The following is a 25,383-nucleotide window of genomic DNA, read 5'->3' on the forward strand; positions in this document are numbered from 1 at the left end:
GGAGATGACAGCACTAACGTACGTGGTGCGCTGAACTTCGTACCGTTTAAAACACGCAGTTAACACGACATCCGCCGTAGTGAAGTACTTACTGCTACCTCACGATTCGAATCACTGTCACTCGCACGAAGGTTGACGACGAGTTGACAAGGAGCAGCGAGAAATCCATGCTGTCTCGGTGAAGGGCTGAGTGCAGCGGAACGTACGCAGTGAAGCGACACTTGACATCCAGAGGAACGTGCTGCACCCGGTAACATGTCGCCCAGTTCTAAGAATTTCTTTCTCTATGGTTCTAATCACGTAAATGTGCGAATTAACGCAGAAAACGGGGCAATGACCGGGCCAACCTTAGGCCAACCGACTGAAATACGGCACCCTGCGTCGGAAGCCGTGCAGTTGCCGTCCTGCCGTACGAGCGCCAGCCGTTTGTGCGCAGGCGCGAGTGAGAGCGGCCGCGAGAAAGAAAATCTGGGGGCTTTTGATGCTTGAATATGACTCTGCCTAGGCACTACAGAGGAGGTTAGCGCACGTTGTATTCGTTTCTCCCCAGACATGCCGGCCACAGAACACCTATGCATTGATGATTGCGGTTGGCCTTTGGCTGCCCGCGCGGTGAGGCTGTGGGTACGGACGCCCCATTTGGTGATCACTGTGTCTGAAGAGGCAAGGTTCTGACTGGTAGGTTTTGTATAAGTTGCGGGTCGCTTTTTTTCGTCGCGACGATAGATTGGATTTTTCACAAGCACTGCTCCAGGAGGTCACCAGTTCACATGTAACCGGCAAACGGATGCCTCCCAAGGGGTAGCGGGGGGATCAAAGCTGGAAGCAGGGCGGCCCGTGGGTTGCGGCCCGTGGTCCGACTGACACGTCTGCGCGTCTGTCCGACTGACAGTCGGACAGACGCGCAGGCCTCGGCGAGCCCCAACCCACGGGCCAGTCCGGGTTCTAGCTTTGGTGTCCCCGTTGCCGCTTTGGTGTCCTGGAGGCTCCGCCAATAATGCGAAATAATGATCGACACGTTGTTACAATTAGTAAAAAACACGATTGAATACATATAATTAACTCCAGCCGCCAACTTGTGACGATAAGTTCAGCACTACCGCGCCCCGCGACTTTTTTCAATAAATGCGGCCCGGGCTCTACTACGGTCGCTACTGCTCCCACAGAAACATCTGTGATGTTATTTACAAGGTAGGCACGACTCCACTACACAACAATAGTTATTTCACCGATCGAGGGGCGCGCGACCTCTCATCCTTCGATCGAACACTCTGCCGAGTTGCCGAGGTACCAGACACTTCTATAGGCTTCATGCAGAATAGTGGCTAGCCGGGCTTGCTGGTACGAACACATTATTTAGCAAACAGCGCGAATAACAGGACACAGAAAAGAGGCACACGACACATGCGCTGCCTGTGTCGACATATGCGCAGTTGGTCTGCGCGCGTACACATCGTGCAGACGCCATTGTTTGACGGAAGCGAAGAACCTCAAATCGTGACGTAGCAGTAATTTTATTGTATTCTTTTTTTGCACATATTTACAAAAACTCACAAAAATACTCGGAGGACGCTTAAGTTTCGCCTTCAAGAGTGGAACGCGATAGCGTTATCGCACCCCGTTCGCACCGCCCACTCATTCGCTCGGCATGCTCTTGAGTCACACAAAGACGAAACGTGCGCCTGAGCAAGCGGAACGAGCCAAAGAACTCGCTGTTGCGGAGGGAGAAACGATCTACGCGAGCCAAACGTCGTGATCGGCACGGACAGGCGGGCCGTCACGCGCCATGAAGGCGAACGCGATCATGGGGCTGACGCCTCGATGGGATCGTCCACTATCTCGCTTGGGAGCACCACGCAGACGCATGACTCCTCGCCAGCAGCATGGCACACATCGCAGTGGACGCTTTCCCACCAGACGCGCTACGGCGCAGCGATCACGTCAGAGGCGTCCCGCATCGGACGCTGCACCTAGGAATCGCGCTGTGAGCGGAAAAAGTGACGCACGCTGGAAGTTGGAAGGGGAGAGAGCGAGAAAACTTATTAAACGCAAGGGTATTGGGGCATTCTCGCACCGGTCCCCGCACGGCCCCAATGCGCTCAAACGAGACGAAGGGGAGAAGCGGGCGAGTGGCGCGCCACTTGTCGGGGTAGCGCCGTACATTGCGAGGAGGGAGTGTTCTGTGTTTGCCGCAAGATGGCTCTGCGTGTGCACCAAGCGCCGAAGAAATGTAGAGGAAACGTACTTCGCTACTCGTTTAACTGCGACTTCTGTAATTTACGTGCTCATAATTACCGATATACACCGCAGTACAACTGCCTACGGCACGTTCCTAAGGCAACACCGCATTCACTAGAGGCGCTTTTGTCCCACTTTGAACCATCGAACTCATGGCCGAGTGCCAGTCTGGGTTTTCACTCGCACTACTTCATTGTCCCAATATTCTTTGCTAACACGATAATGTTCAAGGGGCACACCTAGGTAGGTGCCTGGTGTTACCGCCCATTGCATGTTACAAAAAGTATCAGGCTTGTATTGCCAATTCCCATGCCAAAAACCAAGACACTTGTTCCAGTTAATAGCACTTGCAGTACAAAATTCTACAGCCTCTTGTACAACTGCTTTAACACTGTCATGGTCCATTCAAAACACCGCTACATCATCAGCATATGCTAAAACTTGAACTTCAGTTTTATGAAAAGTGTAACCCTGGATGTTTGGGCTCTTCAGCAGCCGCAAACAAAAGGGCTAGAGGTATAGACCAAAAAGCAGGGGAGATAACGGGCAGCCTTGTCTCACAGATGACTGCACAGGAATACCATCACTTAAATGCGTATTGTTGTGTCGGCAGCGGCAGGCAAGTGGGGGGCCCCCGGCCAGCGAACGCGCGGCGACCGCCGACGCAGAGAGGGAGACACGGAGCTAACTGCTCCCGATGAAAACTGGAACGAAGACTCAGCCGACCCGCGGCCGTTTATTATTATTAAAAAGGACTCGCACGCCAGATGACACCTCCCTATTGGTCCAAGCTCGTCACACGACAGAAGGGGGGTGCGCCATCTAGCTAAACTACAAAACATACATGTACGATGACACAGATCTGACAGGGGGCGACACTATACTACACCTATTAATTATCAGCTTCGCTATACAACCATTGTACATCATTTTAACACCTTCTGTAATAACGGTTCCAACATTGATATGGTCTAGGATCGAGAACAAAATGAGGAGGGCATAAATTTTCAATGTTTGCAAGAGCAACCATGTGTAATTTGTTTTTAGTCGCTAAAATATTTTACGTGATGCAGGCGTTATGTCTGATGAGGATGTCTGTGCAAAAGTCGCATAGAGTATTTGCGACGTTTATTTGGGCTTCAACATGGGAATGTACAAGTCGTAGTAATCTGTTCCATAGACTGTTGAATGGTGGACTGGGGTTGTCAGATTTATTCCTCAAAGAGATTGTAAGCAGGTTTCTTTTTTTGCATGATCAAAAGGATGCTTTTCTGAGAACAATGATTCCAGCTCTACTGCGCGATTCATTGCCTGATTATGTAGTGTCATCCATGTATGAGGGCCAATGCCTTTAAGTGCTTTTTTGCGTGAAGTGGTGGCATCTTTCCAAATACTTTTATAAAAGCAAGATTTTCTAGTGAATATATGGCCGCTGTTACTAGTAAGAAGTTGTATAAAGATCTTGTTGATGTATTCTTGTCTGTACCATTGTATCGTACAGTATTTGTTTTAGGTTCAGAACGAGATGTTCTTAAGAGAGTTAAACGAATGCCAGTAAGAGCTTCTGTTAAATCTTTCTTTTTTCAACTACATACAGGCACTCTCCCAGTGAAACCGTGGTTACAAAGCAAAGGCATTTTTGTACCTTGGTCTGTGAATTGCTTTATATGCAAAAAACCGGAGACGACCAAGCATATCTTTCTGGTCTGCCATGACGCAGTGTTTTTGTGGGATATTCTAAAACGCAGCTTTCAAAAGGAATTGCTGTTAAGTGCTTTCGGGATACGCTTCCTGCCATGCACGGAACCAGAGGGAGTGCCCGTCGATCTGTTAATGCTTCTGTGCATGCATAGCGTGTGGCGAACGCGTACGGATATTAGACATAAGCGCATTGTTCAGGCCCCAGCACATGAATAATTCTTTGAAAGTGTGCCATATATATGCGAATTTTTCTGTGCATAGAGTGATCCTCCTGATTGGTAAGTGCTTTGGACAAAGTGACAAGCCTACATCGTTCTTACCAACACACACTGGTCCGGCATTGACTAGTTGTTTTTTAAGGCCATGTAATATTCACATTGTACTTTCTTTTGCCAAGCCGGTAATAACAAAAAAAAAAAACTCATGGCTGAGTGGTAGCGTCTTCGTCTCACACTCCGGAGACCCTGGTTTGATTCTCACCCAGCCCATCTTGCAACTTGTTTTTATTTATGAAGTGCCTTCCGCCATCTTTCGCTCACGGTCAACGCCGACGACACCGGCTTTTCTGCGACACGAGCTCCTTAACGCTATCGCGTAAAAAACGCAAGCACGACGGTGTGTCGAGCACACGACTGCTCGGCGCCACCGGTGCGCGCGGTTCCGCCGAGACACCGGATTGGCTGGAAGTTCAGAAGAAGGCGATGGCAGCGCCGCCGCAAATTTCAGCGTTTTTTGTTTTGCTCTCGCCGCTTGCGGCGGCCTCCATTGTACCCACTTCCCCATTCTAGTACACCCTACTGCTATTCCATCGGCGCTGGGCCGGCCTCCACCTTTCTCCGAGACATGCAGCCGATTCTCGCTCCTGTTGGAGAGCGCTATCCCGGCGCACTGCACGGAGCTCGTGAGAAGGAAGGAAGGTGATAGCAAGAGAAGCTGGCGAGGGTCGCGTTTGTTCCCGGAAAGAAAAGCAACGTCGTATACATGCATGTAAAGGCACAAAAGAATACGCTGTTTCGTTTCGCAGTTGTTCGCGAAGCGGTGTGGTGTTCCTAGCGTGACCTGAGAATTGCCTGTATATGCATGCTTTATAATGAACATTGGGACTAGATTTACACTGAAAGAATGCCGAAAGTTTCGGAGAGTGGAAGGAGAGGGAGGTAGTATACAAGAAGCCAAGTTGCGCTCACTCTCTGCCGTGTGCTCTTGTGAAAACGGTGAATTCGACATGCAGAGTCGAGGTTACGTCTATCTGACTCGCGAGGAATTATCTCGTCACCGCGCGCCCCTTCATGTCAAGCGGAAGCTGCCATCATAATTAAAATACTTCAACTGCAAATGGATATGTGGTTCGCACAGCGTTCGTACAACGTTTCGTGTCGTTTTAGAGCGTAGCTCAGGCGCCAGTTCCTGCGGTGAGCGTCGGCGTCATCCATCGCCGTCCTCGCAACCGAACGAACGCAGAGCGGGGATGAAAGACGGCGATAGCGGAGAGAGCGCGAGGAGGAGGGTATAGTGAAAGCGGGAAAAGAAAACCGTAGTGCCGCACAAAAGGGGCCTTGCAGCGACGATGGCTACGAGATGGTGCCAGAGTAGCGCGCATCAACTGTTCACCGACATGGAGGAAAGAAATCGGAGAGGACCTGACATAACATTTTTGAAGCTGGCAGTACGGCCATGTTGGTGTGCCTAAAACGCCTTAAACTTCGTAAAGTAGCGGCATGCACGCTTTGAAAAATGCCGCCTCCTCCTCGCGCGCTCTGGCCGAGGCCGACGCCGCGTCGCTATTGGCCTGATAGCATCACGTGGGCCCTCGCGCGTGCGTCAGCGCCATTCTTGCTCGAGAAACATCTACGGAGTGCCGAGAAGCGCATGTTCGCGCCGTTGCTACGTTCGAGCAGTGTACGCGGCGTCACGGTCGAGGAGGGAGCGTGAAGGAGAAACGAGGAGGAGTGAAGGCGGAGGAGGAGAGTGTCGCTACTTTACGAAGTTTAAGGGGCCTTAGGTGTGCCACCTCCCTGTGCACCTGCAATCAGCTCGCCGGAGCAGATAGGCGCCAGCTTTGAACTTGCATTGCTAGGAGCCGCTGGAAGTGTGTGCTGCTCACGCACCTCAGAACAAAGCCTACGAAACTTCTGCAACAGTTTTAGTGAAGCTGATGTGCTGCTGTGTTTTTCTATGGCACGTTGAAGAAGACGATGAAGACCAGCACTGTGATTACTTGAGTGTGTATGTTGCTAGCTGTCAATCTCAATAGCGAGCCAAATCACAACTTTCAAGATTACACACTACACTCCAAAGTCAACTAATCTCGCGCACAAAATGCGCTGTGAGAAAGACACAGGCCAAAAAATCTTCTCTCACTTTTCAGAGGCCAAGAGCAGCAGCGAGAGCTTCAGGAGTGCGGGTTGCTATGGCAAAATTATGTTTGGCACCCCAGTCGCAGTGCTGCTTTGCGAAAAACCCCACATGACCTCTGCCACATTATCTTCAACTGATCTGGGCTAGCCGAGACCTCTCCTATGCTTTCTTTCCTCCATGGTTCACCGATGATTCCACCGATGTGGAAACCAAGCGCTGCATGAGCGGAGGTCTGTCTGGGGCAGCTGCTGTGAATCATGCCCATGCGGCACCCATGCCCTGCCTCTTGCGATCTCAGAGTCGCCGTGCGCTGTGTTCTTGTGGCTTATGTCACGCTGATCAAGTTGAAGGACAATTTGCTCGCTGCTGCTGCCATGCTTTCTCGCTTGAGCGTCTCGACTGCAACTTTCCGCAGTAATCGAGTGGCCTGTGTTCATGTTAGCTTGTGCACTCATGACACCACGCTTGTTAATTTAGTTAGCATGCCTATGTTTACAAGTTTATATGGCTAATAAAACTACTATCCTTACTTCGTATAGCTGTCCACTAATTTGCTATCGCAATCGATGCTTCTGCTTTCTGGAGAAATTGACACTTTCTTCCCCCTTTTCTTTTTTGATTATCATGCTTGGGTGCACTTGCCTGTTTCCACTTGTTAAAAATGCAATTCATGACTTCTGCGCTATTTTGTTAATTTGTCACAGCACTCTGCTGCAAGACTTTGAAAACTTACTCATGTGCTGTTCCACTGTAATTTTTGAGCATTTCATTATGAAGAACACAGTATACTTCTCTTGGCAGCAAGTATTTCTCTAGGAAAGCTCTGTGCATACATTTTTTAAACGGATAATTCCTTGCAGCCCGCTAGTTCATTACTGTACAATCAATTCCATCTGATTGGCATGTTAAAACTTGCCAAGGTACATACTCTAGCACAAATGTCTAAATACAACACACCATGCATTTCTTTTGTGGTGTTTCTTTGAAACCTTGAAATGGCTTTGGCAAGCAATTAATAAAATATTTATAAAGCTATAATCATTTTGCACACTGAAGCAAGGTAACCTAAAAAATAACTTTGACCACACATCACCCTTAGCACTTCCAAATTCCAAGGAACCTTGAAAATGCTTTTTCACGTAGGTATATGAAAAGTCTCAAATATGCTGCACTTTCAGTATGTTGGTTTTCATTGCAGCCGGAACAGTGCTTGGCTGTAAAATGCATGGTGCTATGCTACTCTCAACTAAAAAATTTGAGAACAAGCCAGCAGTTCATTAACTAAAGAGCAATTGACATCTGATACTACCAATTAACTATGCAATATATTGTGCACAGCGACCTCTGCTTTTTTTTCTAGCAAATTCAAAAGAATATTTTGCACTTGTTACTTCTTTTCACAAAAATTTTATAGCAATGCCTCGTTTTTTTGGTTTGCATTGTTCTATAAAGCACTTTGTGCCATGTGCCTCATCAGCAGGAAAGCAACTTTTTGTCCATTGGTCTCTATGCAAGGGTTATAGCTTAATTCTGGTTACAGCAGCTGCACTCCAGTGGAAATCGAACGAAATAATGCTCACTTACCAAGTAATGGGGCACGTCAAACAAACGTAGCTCATCAGAACTAATCCAGCAGAGCCATCTACTGTGAAGAAGGGTGTAGGATGGGGCTTGTTGGTAAAACATGATTTAAAGTTTGAATAATAGCGTAAGGACAGTAGAGAGGACAGAGTGCTATTTCTTCTGTCCCCTCTGCTGTCCTTGCGCTGTTATTGAAACTTGAAAGCATCTGCTATGGCATCTCTCATAGATACCATCTTGCATTGGGATGTTTAAATGTAATAAAATCTGTGGTCCTGGAACTTTGAATTATTGCAGGTTGTTTACCTATCACATGTATGAAATATCTGCAGCAAATGCTATGAAACTGCCACTTACCTGTTTGTTTTAAAAAGAGAATGGTAATATAATATAAAGACAATAAAAATAATAATAACTGATGATTTTACAGTAATGTACTGTCAGTAAGGAAAACCTTAAACAAACTATTCCTTGTTCTCATGTTTCCAGCTTACAGGGATATGGTGTTTTTTTCCCTGAATTGATTTTAGCTGGAACGACGTCTACACTACATGCGGTAGGAGTCACTACGTGAAAGTATATAATATTTGCTTGCTGCTGAACACAAAGAAAAGGTTTGTTTTTTTCACAGCTAGCAATGTACCAATGGTGCCAGTGCAGTGAGGATGTGTTGCATTTGCAGTGCTTAAACTCGTCTGGCACATGTGCTACATAGGAAGCACGCATTGAAAATCTCCACGACATGCTATGGTGCTGGCAGATGTGTGGACAGAAGACAGTGCATACACGAGTCAGTTTCAGTAACCTGTGAACAAACACGTCAAGCGGTTTGCAACAGAAAGCTCTACTCAACACTGTCCAAGAATATAGAGAAACATGCAGAAAGGATCAAAAGAGGAGACAACTGCTGGTGTAACCTAGAGTCACATAGGCACAGTGTTCAAAGCAGACCATATACTACTTTGCTTTTCTCAGGCCAACGCACTCATGTGGCGAATGTGTAGTTCACGAACTTCTCTCTCCCTGTTGCAGTGGTGCTTGCCATCAAGGCCTACACTCAGTGGAAGCTGCCTGGAGCCGAGCAGAAAACAAGAGCTTGTGGCACTTTTTGCACTGTCGCCACAAAATGTACGAAGGTTGTAGTGTTAGTTTGGATGATGAGCATGCAGCCGTAGTTTAACGTTCACCATTAAACACCATTTACTGTTTTCTTGGTCAGAGTTTTCTTCTTGGCCAATTCAAAGACTCATTCGGGACTCAATGCTGCCACAATCTGGAAGCTTTGTCTTAATACCTGTGAAGCACGAGTCGAATTTGGTAAACAAAGATATCATTTATCCTGCTTTACTTACAAGTAGCACCACGGAAAAACAAAATCTTATTACGGAGGAACCCTGCATAGTTATCAGTTCGATTGAAAGAGTTCAGTCGTATGAACAACATGAAGAAAGTTGGACATCAGATAAAACTGAGAGCTTTAATGTGGCGGCACAGAAGGCAAACTTCCAGTAGCATGCTTGATTGTCACTGCAAACGCAGAGAGGCTAGTAACACCCCAGTGTCCCCTTTTTTGCAAGAAAATAACTCCACCGCAGGATGCCAAATTGCCCATTTCATGATGGCTCAAGAGGTTGGAGGGGTTTGATCCATGAAGTCTGCTTTGGTCCATGGAGATGTTCAATTAAAGGTAAATTGAGCACAATCAACAAAGTCAACAATTGTTTATTCACATACAAGAACGTGCTTAGGCAATACTGATTGGAATACGGATAACAGTTGGTCACTGCACGTTTACTCAGTTTTCGTATTTCAGTATTCTCAAATCATGTAGAGAGAGGTTTGCTAGCAGCCCACAGAGACATGCTAACAGAGATATGCACTAGCAGCTCACTAACATTCCATCCATGTTTAATGAGAACACATGACCACATCTTGGTACACCAATTCAGCCTATAGATTTTTATGCATGTCTGTGAACGTGGAAGGATCAAGAAGGACATTTCTTAGCATTGATGCTTCACAATTGAGGTAAGTAAAATAAGTGTTAACCACTATTTGATTAATCTGTCCCACTTTCCCTTGCAACCATCACGCTGCAACTCTTGAAAAGCTGTGGAAAGTCGTACGGAAGAAAATCGTGAAGATTTACTTTTCTAGGGCAGCAATCTTTTCAGCAGGCATCTGTGAGCATGTGTAAGGAGCAGAAAAGACAAAACGCATATTTCTACTAAGTGCTACGAAAAGATACCTCAAGCAAAGTTAAGCTCACAAAATGTGTACTTAAGCTTTCACTGGGGAGTCATAATTGCACACGACGTTATAAGGACGCAAGACAAACACATTAAATTCATTTAGGCTGTTGAAGTATCCCTTTAAAACCTTATTTCCATAAATTTTGCATTAGGAAGTTGATTACTAGAACAGAGAATGAAGGTCAAAGTTTAATTTTTTAAAGTTTGTGTTGAGACCACTGCACTGTTACACCAGTGTGATGTTACGGATGTCACCGTGTTTTTCTCCAATTTAAGCCGTTCTGGTACAGTAAAGGTTCTGCAAATTTGCTAAGTTTAGTTTCTGGCTCTTTTAGAATGCAATGTCATCAATTCTTGTCAATAAAGATAAAACTAGGGCTCAGCAGACCGCAACAAAATCCGTGACAAGCATTTCTTCAAAGAAAGAGTGGCTTTCTTGATATTGTAAACAGTAATTTATTTATACAGCCTAACTTATTGTCCTCCTAAGTGTCCATTTCTGATGGGCACAAAGTTCACTTTGATGTGACAAAATTCAATAAAGTGATGCCAGCCTTTCTGAGAATGTCCTTACTTTAGCCATTAAGTACGTAAGTGTTAATTTCATTCGCATGCCTCAACATAAATGCGATTCAGAAAGCAGTTAAATACTTCCGAGATGTATTCTCTCTCTCTCTCTCACGAAAACACAAGCGCACACATTAATGAAGCAGCTGTAAATCTGAGCAAAGTGACTAAATCAACTTTTGGGAAACAAATAAAAAGGTATCAAGAAAATGTTTCAATTTCAAAGTGATTATGTAGTAAGGCGACTGTTCTGTTTCAAGGTCCGAATTATTTGGAAGCTTTAATATTGGAAATGCCATCATGGGCAAGTTGTAGACTTCACCACAGCATGTAGCATCCATGCCTCACATGAACAAATAAACCCAGCAAAGTGTGTGAATAAAACCAGACACGCCACTAATAAAACACAAAAGGTTGAAAACAGCATGTCCTCTGTAACACAGAATTATTTCAAAATGCAATGTGACAACTTGGCATAAGCAGTCACTAAACATACAATAACCAAAAAAACTCTGTATGCGTAAACAACTCCATGCCATTATAAAACAAATGGGGTTAAGTGGATATGAATATATGCGTAGTGCAGGAAATGTGCAATGGCATATGTTTCACACCAGAATTGTGGCACAGCAATGAGAACTGTGCATAGCTGTAAGCGTGGCGGAGCACATACGCAGCTGCATACCCTACTTTAGAGCTAATCTGCCGCATGTGCACAGAGTGGGCTTGGCACAATGTAAGCTGTCTTCCCACATGTTTAAAAAAAAAATTAAATTGTGGGGTTTTACGTGCCAAAACCACTTTCCGATTATGAGGCACGCCGTAGTGGAGGACTCCGGAAATTTCGACCACCTGGGGTTCTTTAACGTGCACCTAAATCTAAGCACACGGGTGTTTTCGCATTTCGCCCCCATCGAAATGCGGCCGCCGTGGCCGGGATTCGATCCCGCGACCTCGTGCTCAGCAGCCCAACACCATAGCCACTGAGCAACCACGGCGGGTTCCCACATGTTTAGTATTGGAGGTTCCGTAACCTTGAGTTTCGGTGACCTGTTAGAGTAAGAGGCAGAGGAAGCGTTCACTCCCCGTTGCCGGCGCTTTTCCGAATACAGTTGTCCCAGTGCGGGCGATGCTCAGCCGCAGGGCAGAGCACACGTGAAAGCGTGACTCGCTTCACTTAGTTCGTACTGTCATTGTGAATATCGTCATGTTACGTGGCATGAAACCGCATCATTCGTCACCGACTGCCAAATTTATCGAAATGGTTTTCTCCTTCAGATTTACTTTTTCCATTGCCCGACAATTCTGAAAATTCTTCAGCCCCTTTCCGTGCAAGAAACATCGATCGGTGACTGTACTTGTTTGCATAAAAGGTAGAATTTCAATAACACTTAATTTCGATATAACGAAGCTAATCACCGATTTCACGGACTCTGTTATATCAAAGTTTGTGTATTTTGTTACATGCAGCATTATAAACAATCGGAAGTTACCCAGAATCACCTTCAAGCTTTCTCTTTCTTATTATTCTCGATAATGATATGGGGGTACTATGTGTTTTGCCAGAGCAGAGTGGTGCTCACAAGGCACTACTCGGTTGCATGTCGCTGCGTTGGAGCTCCTGCCCATTTTCTATTTTTGCAGATGTGCAGCTGAGTGATCTCTTTGCTTGCGTTATCATTCAGATTCATAAGGGCACACTAAAGCGCATGGACATCAAAAAAAGATGTTAAAGGATTTGCAGAAAAGTCACTTTATTCGGTAGCAACTACTCATTCCAAAAGTCATAAGGGAAGGTGAGGATTTCAACAAAATTGTAAACAAACAAGCCCTAACAAAACAGCATTGATGCATAAAGAATGTCTGACAATCTTTTATTGCACTCTACCAACATGGCTTCTGCATACTTTCATCCTTCTGTGCAAATGTGGTAGTTAAATAATCTTACAGTGTGTACATATATTCCGTTGCAATGCTGATGCTAATATAATTGTATCTATCATCCGCAAACCTCCACTAGCTTCTGTTGGCTCAGCTATTGCTGCACAAGAACTGTATATTTGAATTGTGCAAGAAATAAAGATGGCGACGACCTTCCCGGTCAAACCAATCAGCCTATTGTGCTTAAAAAATTATTATGGGGTTGTACATGCCAAAACCACTTTCTGATTGTGAGGCGCGCCGTAGTGGAGGACTCCGGAAATTTCGACCACCTGGGGTTCTTTAATGTGCACCTGAATCTAAGTACACGGGTGTTTTTGCATTTCGCCCCCATCGAAATGCGGCCACCGTGGCCGGGATTCGATCACGTGACCTCGTGCTCAGCAGCCCAACACCATAGTCACTGAGCAACCACTGCGGGTCCTATCGTGCTTGTATACTCCTCATTTTGGAATACTCACAAGCCAGCCCCCAAGGCTTGTTTATGCATGAACAAGCCTTCAAAAGAGGGAGCATTTGCTTTGCTTCAGGTAGAGGGGCGACATATTACAACTTGCACATCATTAGCTCGCTTGCAGACTGTGCTAATGCTGCAAAAAGACAGAAAAACGTGTAACCAATGCCTTTACTTCCGCGAGATGTTTACACAGACCACATCTGGTAGGCACTAACCTCTCCAGTGGACATTTACATCTTGACCAAAGATAGGCACAGCAGAAGCCTAGGAGTCTGATGGCTGGACATTAGTTTGATCTCCATGCTTCCGCATGTGTACAGCCAAGCGGGTCTGGCACACAAACTTTTTCGTGCAGATGTTGCAACTGAACGGCCGTTCTCCCGTATGTATCGTTCGGTGCTTAGCCAGGTGGGACTTCTGGAGGAAGGCCTTGTTGCACTCAGGGCACTTGTGACACCGAACTTCCTTGTGCCTCTTCTTATGCTTCGTCAGATCCCCTTCAAAGACGAAAGTGGCATCGCACTGGTCGCACGCAAAGGGGGCACGCCAATCGTGGTTGCGCAGGTGCCTTGACAGCTGCTGCCGATCGGGAAACCTGAAATGAAGATGAGAGTGTAAACTTGCAGCTATGTAGACACAACATGCAAGGCTTATGATAGTTCAAAATGCCACTTAAGTCAAATATAAGAAGCTTGGTGGACGTTGTGTATTCAATGCAAAAGTGAGCTGTTTGGCGAAGTGGTTGATGTTTATATGCAGAGACAGCAAAAAGACGCCGGGTAAAATGTTCTTGCTATTATTCTTGTCATCTCTCGTATTGCTAACACACTTGGTCATCCTGTTCATCCACCGTTAATTTATTCATTTATGTGTTGTTTGGAATTGAATAGCTACACCTCTATATATTGAATATGCACATGGCTCTTTTGACAAGCTATCATCCAAATAGGTTCCTTCTGCAAGACAATAAAATAAGATTGGCAAATACCGAACTATCACACTATGCTAATTGAAACTAAAAATTATCAAATTTCTTTATTATCCAAGGTTTGCTACAATTAACCAATTATAAATGGGGCATCAATGTGGCAGCAGTTGGAAGTGTATTTTCAAAGTGGAGACTTCACACCTTTCTAAGTTTGCATACTTTTCTTGCTTAGATGTTTGAACATATTGCGCCAGTAACGTATCAATTAAGCCTGATACTACATTTGCCTATGGCATCCTTTCTTCAACCAGCGCATATATTTTAGGAAAAAAGTGATTAAATTTAGTTGCATTGTAGTCATTTTAAGGACAACATTGCCTTTTTGGAACCTTAGCGAATCGGTGACCTTTTTTATTACAAATTTAGCCAGTAACCAATCCTGGTAAAATTAAAAAAATATAGATTCTGAGTTTTTATATGTCAAGACCATGGTATGATTATGAGGCCGAATTTAGTGGAAGACCACGGATTAATTTTGAGTACCCAAGGTTCTTTGGGGTGCACTCAATGCAAAGCACATGGCCACTATTGCATTTCATCCCCATCGAAATGCTCCCACCACGTCTGGGATTTGATCCTGCGCCCCTGGGCTTAGCAGCACAACCGTGGTAAAATTGCTCAAGAAACTTTGGCCATGTTCAGTGTCTCACCCTCTTTTGTTCCAAAAGGGACTTATGTGCCACCATTAGCAGAGCTTGTCAGCCAACTTCTCAGTGTTTGCTGTTTATTAGGTTGCCAGAGAGGTGTATGGCAGCAATCCCAACTTGGCATCACAGAGGTTCATTAAAGAGCGGTACATACATACTGCCACATACTCAGTGGCCCCTGGGATAGGCCCACATTCTTAAACTGCGCTCTTCTTCGGGATTGGCAGACGAAGACGGTCAGATCTGTCCTCAGAAAGTTGTTACAGAAAACTGGTAAGCATGCCAAGAACATCTCGCATTAAAAGATATGTTATCAACACCGCTGTAATGCTAGCGTATAAAAGACATTATAGAGTGAGAGGAATATAACACTGAAGTTTTTATATTTAATGACAACACACTATTTTAAACAAAATGTGAGCCATCAGCTATCTTAGGCATAAATGGGATGACCAATGAAGCTAAGCCTTCTTGAGTCAAGATTGGGTTAAAGTGAGACCACAAATATGTGGCAGCTGCTGCCTCTTGTGTGAAATGTAGTCAAAGATTCTAAACATATGTCGCCAATCAACAACCTGTAGGAAAGCATGAATCTTTCAGGCAATATCAAAAGTATATATATATATATATATATATATTTCTGTGCAACCAAGAACAGGCATTTTCCTTTCAAGCTTGGAGAATCAAAAGAAGTCACTACAATGCAGTGAGCAATGGTAGGCAACATTAGATGCTTAACATAAGGTGCAGGCTAAGATGATTTGAAAAACCCAAGCGTAAAGCGATGATTTTCAAGTGAACTTAGAAGCAAGGAGCGAGTCAACTGCACATGATGTGCACACCAGTTAACACTTCATCTAGTGGAGCAAAAGTGTGCATGTAAAGAAAAGTATCCAGAAAACGCAGAGAACTGGGTAAAATGATGAATATTTCTGTGCTCATTGGTATGTTTGGGCAATTAGTGCAAGATCTAATAAGATATGTTCACAAGGTTGGTTGTCTTGCAGTAACAAGACTACTGCTAATGATTAAAACCTTCACAGAAACTTAGTTAAACTTTCTTTTTATGAAGCCGGCGGGACCTGAGAATTATTTCCCTTCATTCAAGCACTTTGTTATGTCGAAAACACTCATGAGAATTGGATCGTATATACCAAAGCACAAAAAAAAATGATGTATTTATCCCTGCGTACGCAGTTATCGTAGACATCAAGTCTGTTGTGTGCATCTTGTGTTCCTCCATAAGGGTGGCAAACCTTCATGAAGGACTGCTGGCACATACATTCAAAGCGGTTGAAACTCTACAACCTGCTTCTCGCACATAAAAGAATAACACTTAGCAGGCAAGATTTGGGAACCGTATTTAGGATCAGGAGGCATTGGTCGGCTAGTTGGTTGGACATTATCTATTCAAAGGCACACCTTTAAGATGCTTTAATTTGATGCTAAAGTAGGTCTGGTAGTGCTGGATCTGGAGTCATTGGCATTATTTCACACCGACGCATACATATACATATCTACATGTGCAGTTGGCTGTTGTTTGACGGGTATAACTGTTGTTTCATAGCTAAAATGTTTGTGCAATTGGCGCAAGACAGGGTGGATGCTTAGATATGTTGAAGAGGTTGCCTGTCTACCGCACTTCATAATCAGAACCTTTCTACAACGTTTATCCTCAACTGGACAAAGTTGATGGGACCTGACAATGATTTCTGATAATCTGAGAACTTTGTTCAATTGGAAACACTCGAAACGCTTACACGATACATTACATTTGCTCATAAACAAAAGGGATGTAATTATCTCTGCATATGTAGTCAACTGTTGTGAGCATTTGGTGTTCCTTCATGAGAGAGGCAAATATATTAAAAATGTACCAGCACATATTTTCAAGGGTGTCAAAACAGTGCCGCACACACTTCTTGCACTTAGCAGCAAGCAAGCATAGAGGTCATAAAACACTTCAAAGACATTTTAATTTGATACTAAATTAGGTCTGGAAGTGCCGTATCATTTACGTCATGACACACTGCAAAATGAGGAGATGCCGCATAGCAATGAGAATATGCATGATGATGCTCATAAATATAGCCAGGAGTGCTCCAGCAGCAATCACAGTGGAGGAGCGAGCGAACATATCATGATGCCATGACACACCCTTCTTGTGGGTACTGAAACTGATACAGGTTATTCGTATTAACTATAGTAAATTATATACGGGACTCTGATGCTTAGGCAATATTTTCTTTTAAGTAAGAAGAAAATCTTACGTAAGGACTCCTTTAACAGGCCAATGTTGTCCACCACATAAACTGAAACATGGCATACACTTAATTTATCTATATTCCTGCATCGCTAAATGATGCAAGATGTCAAGTTTACTTCATTGCTTTGAGGTCTTCAGCACGTTAGGCTCTACGAACGTGAGTAAGGGAATTAAACGCACATCCTTAAATAGAATATTCAATAAAATCAAGGTTCATTAAACCAAAGTTTGATTATAATTGCTTAGCGCAGTTGCAATGTGCAAGGTCCCATGGTCAAGGCATTTGATTAAAACAAGCAAAGAAAGAGATCACTCGAACAACATACACCATGGGACACAGGTGGCAGTAGAATGTCGGAGGCTCGATGTGAAACCAGACATGCTTTCGAAGCAGGGCTGCATGGTTGAAGGAGCTGTGGCAGATCAAGCAGCGGTGCTGCTGCTTGTCGATGTGGGTGCTCCCATGCTCTAACAGATCTTCGCTTCGTGGAAAGCTGGCCCCACAGTGACTGCACCAGAACTTCCACTCGCGTATATGTGCTAGGGAGTGCTGGAGCAGGCGTTGATTGGTGTTGAAAACCTCGTGGCACATCTCGCATTCATAGCGAGGGGCACTTTCCCCGACGCATTCAAGGTCTCGGCGGCTGCTTGCCCTGTGCGAACTGTTGCCCCCGGTAGCCGCTTCAAGCTTATCATGAACAGCAGTGTGACGCCAGACATGCTTTCGAAGGATGCCCGCATGACAGAATGACTTGTAGCAGATCAAGCAGCGGTGCTGCTGCTTGTCGACGTGGCTGATCCCGTGTTCCAACAGATCTTCGCTTCGTGGAAAGCTGGCTCCGCAGATACTGCACCAGAAATTCCACTCGCGCCCATGCGCTACGGAATGCTGGAGCAGGCGTTGATCGGTGTTGAAGACCTTGTGGCACATCTCGCATTCATAGCTAGGGGTACTTTCCCCGACGCATTCAAGGTCTCGGCGACTGCTTGCCATCTGCGAACTGTCGCTCCCGGTAGCCGCTTCAAATTCATCTTCAACAGCAGCTGGAGCAGCTGGAACAGTAGGCGGCTCTTCCTTAACGATGTGTATGAACCCTGGGCCTAAATTCTCTGCAAGTTTGAAAAGTGGATCGTGCTGTTCTTGAATATGCCTTGTGTTAGTGTTAGTTCGAATGTCGTTAATTTATTAGCACGCTGCAAAAGTTTAGGAGAAGCACAACAGGGACATGAACCAAAAAAGCATTTCTAACTACTTTTTTTTTTAGGAACAACACAGGAAGCGGGTGCATGTACAAAAACAACCAGGCACAAAGAACTATGTGCAGAACATGAAAAACTGGAAGAACAAAAAAAAGCCATGCAACAAATGACAGATTGTAGAAAGTTTGATCCCCCACGAGACCTTATTGTTTAACATTACATCAGCTACTTCTTAGCAAGCAGCACAGAGCAAGACATTTCAACGATACTTTGCACCAGTGGCAATTAGAATGTCAGTGTGATTAAATATTACAGAAAAATATAAAAAATATTGGAAAAGTTGCAAAGCTTCCCTTTGGTATCATTGATTGGAAGGTGCTTAGTTGCCATGGCAAATTAGCAACAGGAAACTTATCAACAGCAGTGTTCCTTTTTTTTTTAAGCTGCTGTATGATGCCAGCGTTCGCTTAGCTCTGAAATGTTTTTGTCTGACCGACAAAAGCCTGAGCATCTCGTAAAGATTCATGGCATACAAAGGCGACAATATATGCAATATATGCACACGAGGAACAAATAGCATGTTTTGTGCTGCCATTTTTGTTCCTGTTATGCCAGTGCTCTGTACAGCTGTTCACACAATCCATACAACAAATACATACAAAAATAATACAACAAATCGTTTCATACAATAAATCGTTTCTGCTGGTGTCTGGAAACAAAAAACAGCAGATTTCTTGTAACACTGCCTCATGGTAAAGATGCATGAATGTCCTAGGCTGTCCATTAAAGGAGCTTGAAAGAGCGGCACTATAAATAAATTTGTGTTATACTGCCTAGTAAAGACAATGTGTGAACAGAATGTTTTTTTCAGCACTTGCAACCAAGCCTTGGGCAGGTATAATACCTGTGGTGCAACAAAAGGCTTGTACCCTGTAGTGTATGGGGTTGCAAGTAATGGTATTAGGCTTTGGCACTCCGCACATCACGGTTGTTGCTCGCCTGCTTAACAACCACGGGCTAGTTCAATCCCGGGGAAACACCTTAGGTCCCAAACCACCTTAGATCCCAAGGAAGAGTGCAAACCATGCCACATGTGTACACTGAACCTAAGACGAAAAAAATGGTGTGCTTAGGGATAAGATCATGTTTAGATAACACCCGTAATTTTGACAACTGTAGGCTGCTGTAGTTTTATAGACTACAGAATTCCAGGAGAGTGAAACTCTGTGCATGGGTATGCTGTTCAGCAAACATATGCCAATTAATATTAATCTAGAAAGCATGACTGCAGCTTGCAATATTGGGACAGCTGTGTACATTATTATGCAAGCTTCAGAAGTTGGCACAGAGGCCTAGTGGGAGCATCTTCCAATGCCAAAAATGGAAGTCCGAGTGAGAAGGCGTACAATTTCATTTTCATCTTGCCTCTTGAATTCTGCTTGACAATTTTCCTGCTCAAGTTCTCAAACTGATCTTGTAGCTTCCTTTTGTGCAGTAAAAATTTGTTGTCATCATCATTATTCTTCCAATTGTTATTATTATTAACTTCGTAGCACTATTTGTCCGTACAATGCAGATTCACTTATCATGGCCTTGTGCTTTGTTGTGTATAAAGCAAAATCAGAAGAAAAAAAAATCTTTGTTGCCTGAAGTGAAGCTCTTGTAAGGTATTAGCAGTAATAAATAAAAGAAAAAAGGAACACTTCTCAAAATGCTGTAAGTTTAGCCACAGCTAGAACATACAATACGGCATACATATTTAATTAAAAGGTAAGTGTCGAGATACCTGAATTTATTACCACAATGAGAAAAATACTGATTGCAACCAACACTTGCACATCATTAAAAGACGACTACAGGGGAAAAAGAATTTCAACAAACCAGATCATTCAATGGTAGACAATCTACAGCATCATGCCGAGCTTAACAATAGTAGTAAGCACTTGTAACACTTTTATCACAGCGTCTTCACCGCATTCTGTACGTCCCACCAAGGTATGTGCAGCTGCTATAACTCTCATGGAGGTAAAGAAACAGCCAACGGAGCTCCGCAAAAGCCACGGATATCTCGCAAGGCAATGAACAATAAACCTACGTGGCAAACCAATCTATGAACATGCACCAATTTGTGACGAATTCTAAACACATACATTGCCTTTCAAAAAGAACTCCAGGAAGTGGGCACATGAAGGAAGGAAGTGGGCACAATTCTCATTGTTGCTAATACAATTTCTGGTTGTATAGAGCTATAGAGGCCTGCAAAGACAATTTGTTTCTTATTCCAACACCAAGAAAAGCTCCAAAGCTGGTTTCAAAGCCTAATGCAAAATTTATACAACTAATATATGAATAACCGTTTGCTTTCCTTTTTTCAACAAAAGACTATTCCTCTCCAACTCTTTAATTAAGTAGATAGAACTTCAATACAAGAATAATGAAGCTGAACTTCATGGCATATTCGATTGGCCATTTCTGACCACTCCTGCAAAACTTCAAAGGGTGAAGTGCCTAAGCTTCATGATGACAATAATCACACTTATATAGCATTAAAAAAGATGGCATAATTAAAGCTAAGACATTTTGTCTTTTTAATACAGCATCATTGTCGTATTACACAATCATCAGAGCACTGTTACAGCAACCTCAAATGACCAGCCAAATGTGCTGTTAGCAATTATCTAGCACAGAGGCTGGATACAAATGATGCACCATGCCTTGTGAATCCGATACACATAAGTATGCTCTTTGGTAGTTAGACGTGCTTCTTTTAAATGAAACTGTGCAACCTAGAGCACAAATAAACAAAGCTACTGATGTCAGATGAGCCTTTCACAATCTTTCATACAAAGAGGCATGCTTGCTAATGCTACATGATGACCTTAGGAAACCATCATGCTATGTTAGCTGTCGACTGTTTTTGAGTGCTACCAAAAGTACAGTACAACATACACATACTAAGAAAGAAGGCATTAAGGAAACAATCAGTTCAGGTTCTGAACGACACTTGTTTCTTTTCTTGTTCAAATGTCAGTGAAAGGAAAATAATTTAGTCACTGAAAGTTTGCACCGCATACTCTACCTGATGTAGCAGTCAGAAAAACAAATATGACAGAGAGAGAGACATCACATGACTAGGCAATAAACTATGAAGGAGAGCTAGAAGGAGAAATACCAATATGGTTTTATGTTGGACGAACAACAAAGACAATCGGCACATATGGTTATGGAACATAAACACCATGAAAGAGGTCCAAACCTTGCTGACGTACGTGAATTGAGCAGTGCACTATGTATTTGTGATCGTGACCTGCGGAGTACACTTGTCAATACGCAACTTACAGAAATCTTAAAAGTTGAGAGAAAGCTTTCTTCCAATCAAAAACCCTTGTCTCCAAATCCAATATTGCATTCTTTAACAAGAACAAAAGGTGAAAGCCATTTAGCTCAACAAAGTCTCAACAAGCGAATTCTACTTCTCAGTGGTCTGAGCTCTGACGCTTGCTGCCTGATCAAAGAGACAAGAGAGGGCACTTTACTAAAGAAAACAGAGAGATGACAATGTTTTAAAGGACAGGAGTAATGTCATCAGCAGGACTCAATTTTCAGATTACAATTCAGAAAAAGAAAAACCAATATGTTTGAGGAAGCATGCTTCCAAGTATGCAATACTGATCCATGGCTTTCAACTCGTGCTTTGCCTTGAGGCAAAAATATGGTTTGAGGACGACAGTTCTTGGTTGGAACAAAGCTTTGCAGAGACAACTTATTTACAGAATATTGCAAAACACTGATTCCAAAGTGAAGTTCAAAGCTGCAGGGAGACTGTGCCTCTTGGCTTTTATGTTCCAAGAATTTTGCAACCATCAATGCATAAGCAAGAACGTATCTCAAGCCCTTTTGTTTTGTGAGAATGTCTATAGAACTGATCATCATGTAGCCCAATATTTAGTAGATGCAGCCATCTTGCACAAGTGATGTCCGGCCCAGGTTTGTCAGTACTGGAGAAACATGAGGGGGACAGGAAGTCGGTTGCCACTTGCAAGTCTGCAACTGTAACATTCCGTAAATTTTGGTATGCCTCTGTAAATGAACCAACAACCCTCGTGAGCAGAAGTTTTTTTCAAGGTGTGTAAACGCGAGACATGCAATGTACCATGAAATTCAATGAAGTCAAAAGGTTCGCACGAAAATGAGTTGAAGTGATAAACTGTGGAAAACATGGAAAGTCCCAGCTTACAGCCAATGTTTCGACAAAACAACTGGTCTTCGTGGCTCTGAAAAATACAAGTTCCTTTGTCAGAACGTTGAGTCTAAGCTGGAACTTTTGTTGGCCAGCTATTTATCATATCTTATGAGGGTACTATCAGTATAAATTCAAACACAAAAAATTCCGAGAATACACGAATGCAGTGTTCAACCTCCAGGTCACCTGCATTTGACATAGTGCCTTAATACAGACTCGATAACACACATTTGGGACCACTCCACACTTGGAAATCAGCTACAAAGCGAATACACGTACCACTTCCACAATTATGCATAATAGGCATTCCGATCAGTTATTTGCAGTTCAACTTTCAATTAGTGTGGGTAGTACATGACAATAATTGAGTACGAGATATTCAGGTATAATGGCATTACTGCCAAGTGCTAATTAACATTCAAAGTGCCACAAGAAATTTGTGACACGATGTCACAACCACAGGACATTAGTATACCACGAGCAAGAGACTAAAGAACTGCACAGGTATGCCAGGTCAAACACGCATGTTGTCGGCTCGTGCTTACAAGATGTCCAGGTGCTGACATCTGCAAAACATACCATGAACAGTTTATAAGTGCAGCAATCATGATTTTCTGCAAGCCAATTTGTCAAGAGTTGAAGAGGACCAAGATTGGCAAGGAAACCATTTACCCCCAACTGTGACTTTCCGTTTGCACAGCACCACATGAAACTCTTTCATGTGCTTCTTGCACAGATTACCCATACAACCACCACAAGACTACTCTAGGTAGAAGAGAGGTGCTATCATGAACGAAAACTGGAGTTGCCTGCAAGGTCAAAGGTCTCACAAGCTACTCGAGATAAAGGGTGAAAGATGAAACATGCAGCATGGGCACAAGTTCACTTATACACACTGACCTATTGATAAGGTTGTTAAATCTGAGCAGGATTTCTGCACAAGCTTCTTAGAGATGTTGCAATTGAATTACTGTTCTCTCATTAAAAGCCTTTCAATACCCTATCAGAAAGTCTCACCATACGAAGACATTTAGGCACTGATGTGTCCAAAAAGCTGCAACTGCATCAGCCCTGCGCACTGACACACAGCAAGTTGAGAAATGTAGTACAAAAAGCATAAGGAGTGGGCAGGTGCAAAATGCAGCGGCGAGTGTTCCTTGAAGGGAACATGCATACATACATGCACCAGCAGATCACCTTGTCTACGGTAGGCCTCTGCTTTTCCTCCTTCATTCCCGTCAGGTGAAGATTTTGTTTATTCTTGGATTTGCTCAAATTTGCTAAACAGCTGAATTGCCTTCGTGCCGGTGGCATAGGTAAGGGCACCATTCCTTGAAAGCACGGAAGCAGATAAATGGCAGGCATATCTCCCGATTTTTAGGGTGGACCTGCAGGAGGATCTCCTGCATTCTTGACTTGTCACTGGCTGCAGCAAAGAGAGACCGGCGGGTACAACTTTATTTTGTCAAAGCAGTCTGTACAGTGTAGGGAAAAAAAATTAATGTAGTCACAGAAGCAGAAAGAGAAATGACAAATGTATTAAACTACCAGATAACCTACACAGTGCAGCGAAGGCTATGGCTTGTGTAAGCCAATCAGTAACAAGTGCCGACTGCATATTCTAGAGAAAGGTGACGAGCTTGCCCATCTTGCACTACTAATTCTTTCATGAAGTTTTTGTCTGTCACACCGTTGTGTGGGGGCCATAAGAGGTGCAAAGAAGGAGCTCTTCCTGTGGTTGGCTGCCTTGACCTATGGCTTTCACGGCATAATTAGTAAAATAAGGTAGAGAGACGGTCACTGCAAAGTTAGAGATACACTACATCAGTAAACCTGTCAGGTAAAGTTGCTATGTTACTCTGGTGAAACAACAAATACATCTCCCTAGAGGAACTTGAGGTACAGCAAGCAAGAAAACAGCATAAATTTAAAGCACTGGCAGCAATGCTTTGATCAGATTGAAACAACAGCCCCCAACTGCGTCAGTGTCATTCAGTAACTATTTACCGATAGGTCCCTGCTTGTGGTGTTAATGACTTCATCTAGTGCATTGGTCAGCATAGATCGGGGCATCAAATAAGGAAAAAGACCAGAAGGTGCATCAAGTGACAGTTTTGAAAGTCAGTCATGAAGAATATAAAGGGAAGGCTCATGAGAAAAATGCTCTTACTACGCGAAAGGTTGGTGGTAATTTCTAGCAGTCGAGCGAGTGGAGAGTATGGAGAATAGTGCGCAGATCGGGTGGTGACAACCAATATTAATGAGGGCATCACCAAAAACAACCTCAAACCAAACATTGGCTTGAAAAGTACAAAATCTAGTTTACTATATAGCTTCTGCCACCATAGAAGGCCTATTTCTAAAGAGTCAATGCGCAGATGAGCCCCAAAGGAAAGCAGGGGCAGTATTAGAGGAAGTTGACCTTTTGAGGCTAACTGCCTGATGTCATGTTCTCTGCTAGCTTTTTTTTCGATTCCCCCATAGATGAGAGGCACATAAGCACCAAGCACCAGTGTCGTCAGATTAGGAGAAGTTATGATTGAGAGTTTGTGCAAGAATTATAGCGGTACTGATTGACTCTGAGGAGTGAGTGAGAAAACTATTTCTAATTAGAATGTTTCGCGTCCGGCGAATGAGTGGGCTGGGGCACCTGCCGAGGTTACGGCCACGAGTTCTCGTCTCCTGGCGGCTTCTTTGGCCCACTGGACTGCACAGAGTTGGTCTTCCAGATTCGAGCTGAGCAGCACAGCCTGCCATCGTGCACGGAGGCTGTTGGTGGAGGTCTCCCTCTCATTATCGTGTATTAGTCCCTGGCATTCCCACAGCATGTGTGGTAACACGGCTCATGGGACCTAGCATTTTATTTAGTGAATACAGTATCACAGATTACTGTTAATAATTGTCTCAGTAAAAGTGAGTCTACATTTTGTACCTAGGTGAGGTG

The 25,383-nt window shown here is 43.9% G+C and overlaps 2 protein-coding genes and 1 long non-coding RNA gene across 4 annotated transcripts in view; 1 reads left to right on the plus strand and 2 right to left on the minus strand.

Moving 5' to 3' along the window:
* The window catches only part of LOC126528586 (uncharacterized), a 73,488-nt gene that overhangs the window by 13,280 nt on the left and 34,825 nt on the right, over nt 1-25,383 (minus strand). The window lies entirely within an intron of this gene.
* Nucleotides 4,720-9,088, plus strand: LOC129384062 (uncharacterized). Its single transcript, XR_008611824.2, has 2 exons — nt 4,720-4,926; nt 8,911-9,088. It is a non-coding gene; the product is annotated as an uncharacterized lncRNA (long non-coding RNA).
* On the minus strand, nt 9,581-25,093 carry LOC140213095 (uncharacterized). Of its 2 annotated transcripts, XM_072284208.1 has the most exons (3): nt 23,637-25,093; nt 17,323-18,106; nt 9,581-13,690 (listed from the first exon to the last, which is right to left on the minus strand). In XM_072284208.1, the coding sequence occupies exons 2-3, from the start codon at nt 17,988-17,990 to the stop codon at nt 13,360-13,362; spliced, it is 999 nt and encodes a 332-aa protein (XP_072140309.1). In that variant the 5' UTR covers nt 17,991-18,106; nt 23,637-25,093; the 3' UTR covers nt 9,581-13,359. The 2 variants fall into 2 exon arrangements, with proteins under 2 accessions (XP_072140309.1, XP_072140308.1); XM_072284207.1 differs by lacking the exon at nt 23,637-25,093 and having other exon boundaries at nt 17,323-22,343.

Source organism: Dermacentor andersoni, chromosome 9 (assembly GCF_023375885.2).
Source record: "Dermacentor andersoni chromosome 9, qqDerAnde1_hic_scaffold, whole genome shotgun sequence".
NCBI classification, from domain to species: domain Eukaryota; kingdom Metazoa; phylum Arthropoda; class Arachnida; order Ixodida; family Ixodidae; genus Dermacentor; species Dermacentor andersoni.

Coding starts and splice junctions, on each gene's coding strand:
- LOC140213095 (XM_072284208.1), bottom strand. CDS start 17,990: ATGGCAAGCAGTCGCCGAGACCTTGAATGCGTCGGGGAAAGTACCCCT. Junction 13,691..17,322: donor TGCCACCTGTGTCCCATGGT/GTATGTTGTTCG, acceptor TCTTCATTTCAG/GTTTCCCGATCGGCAGCAGC.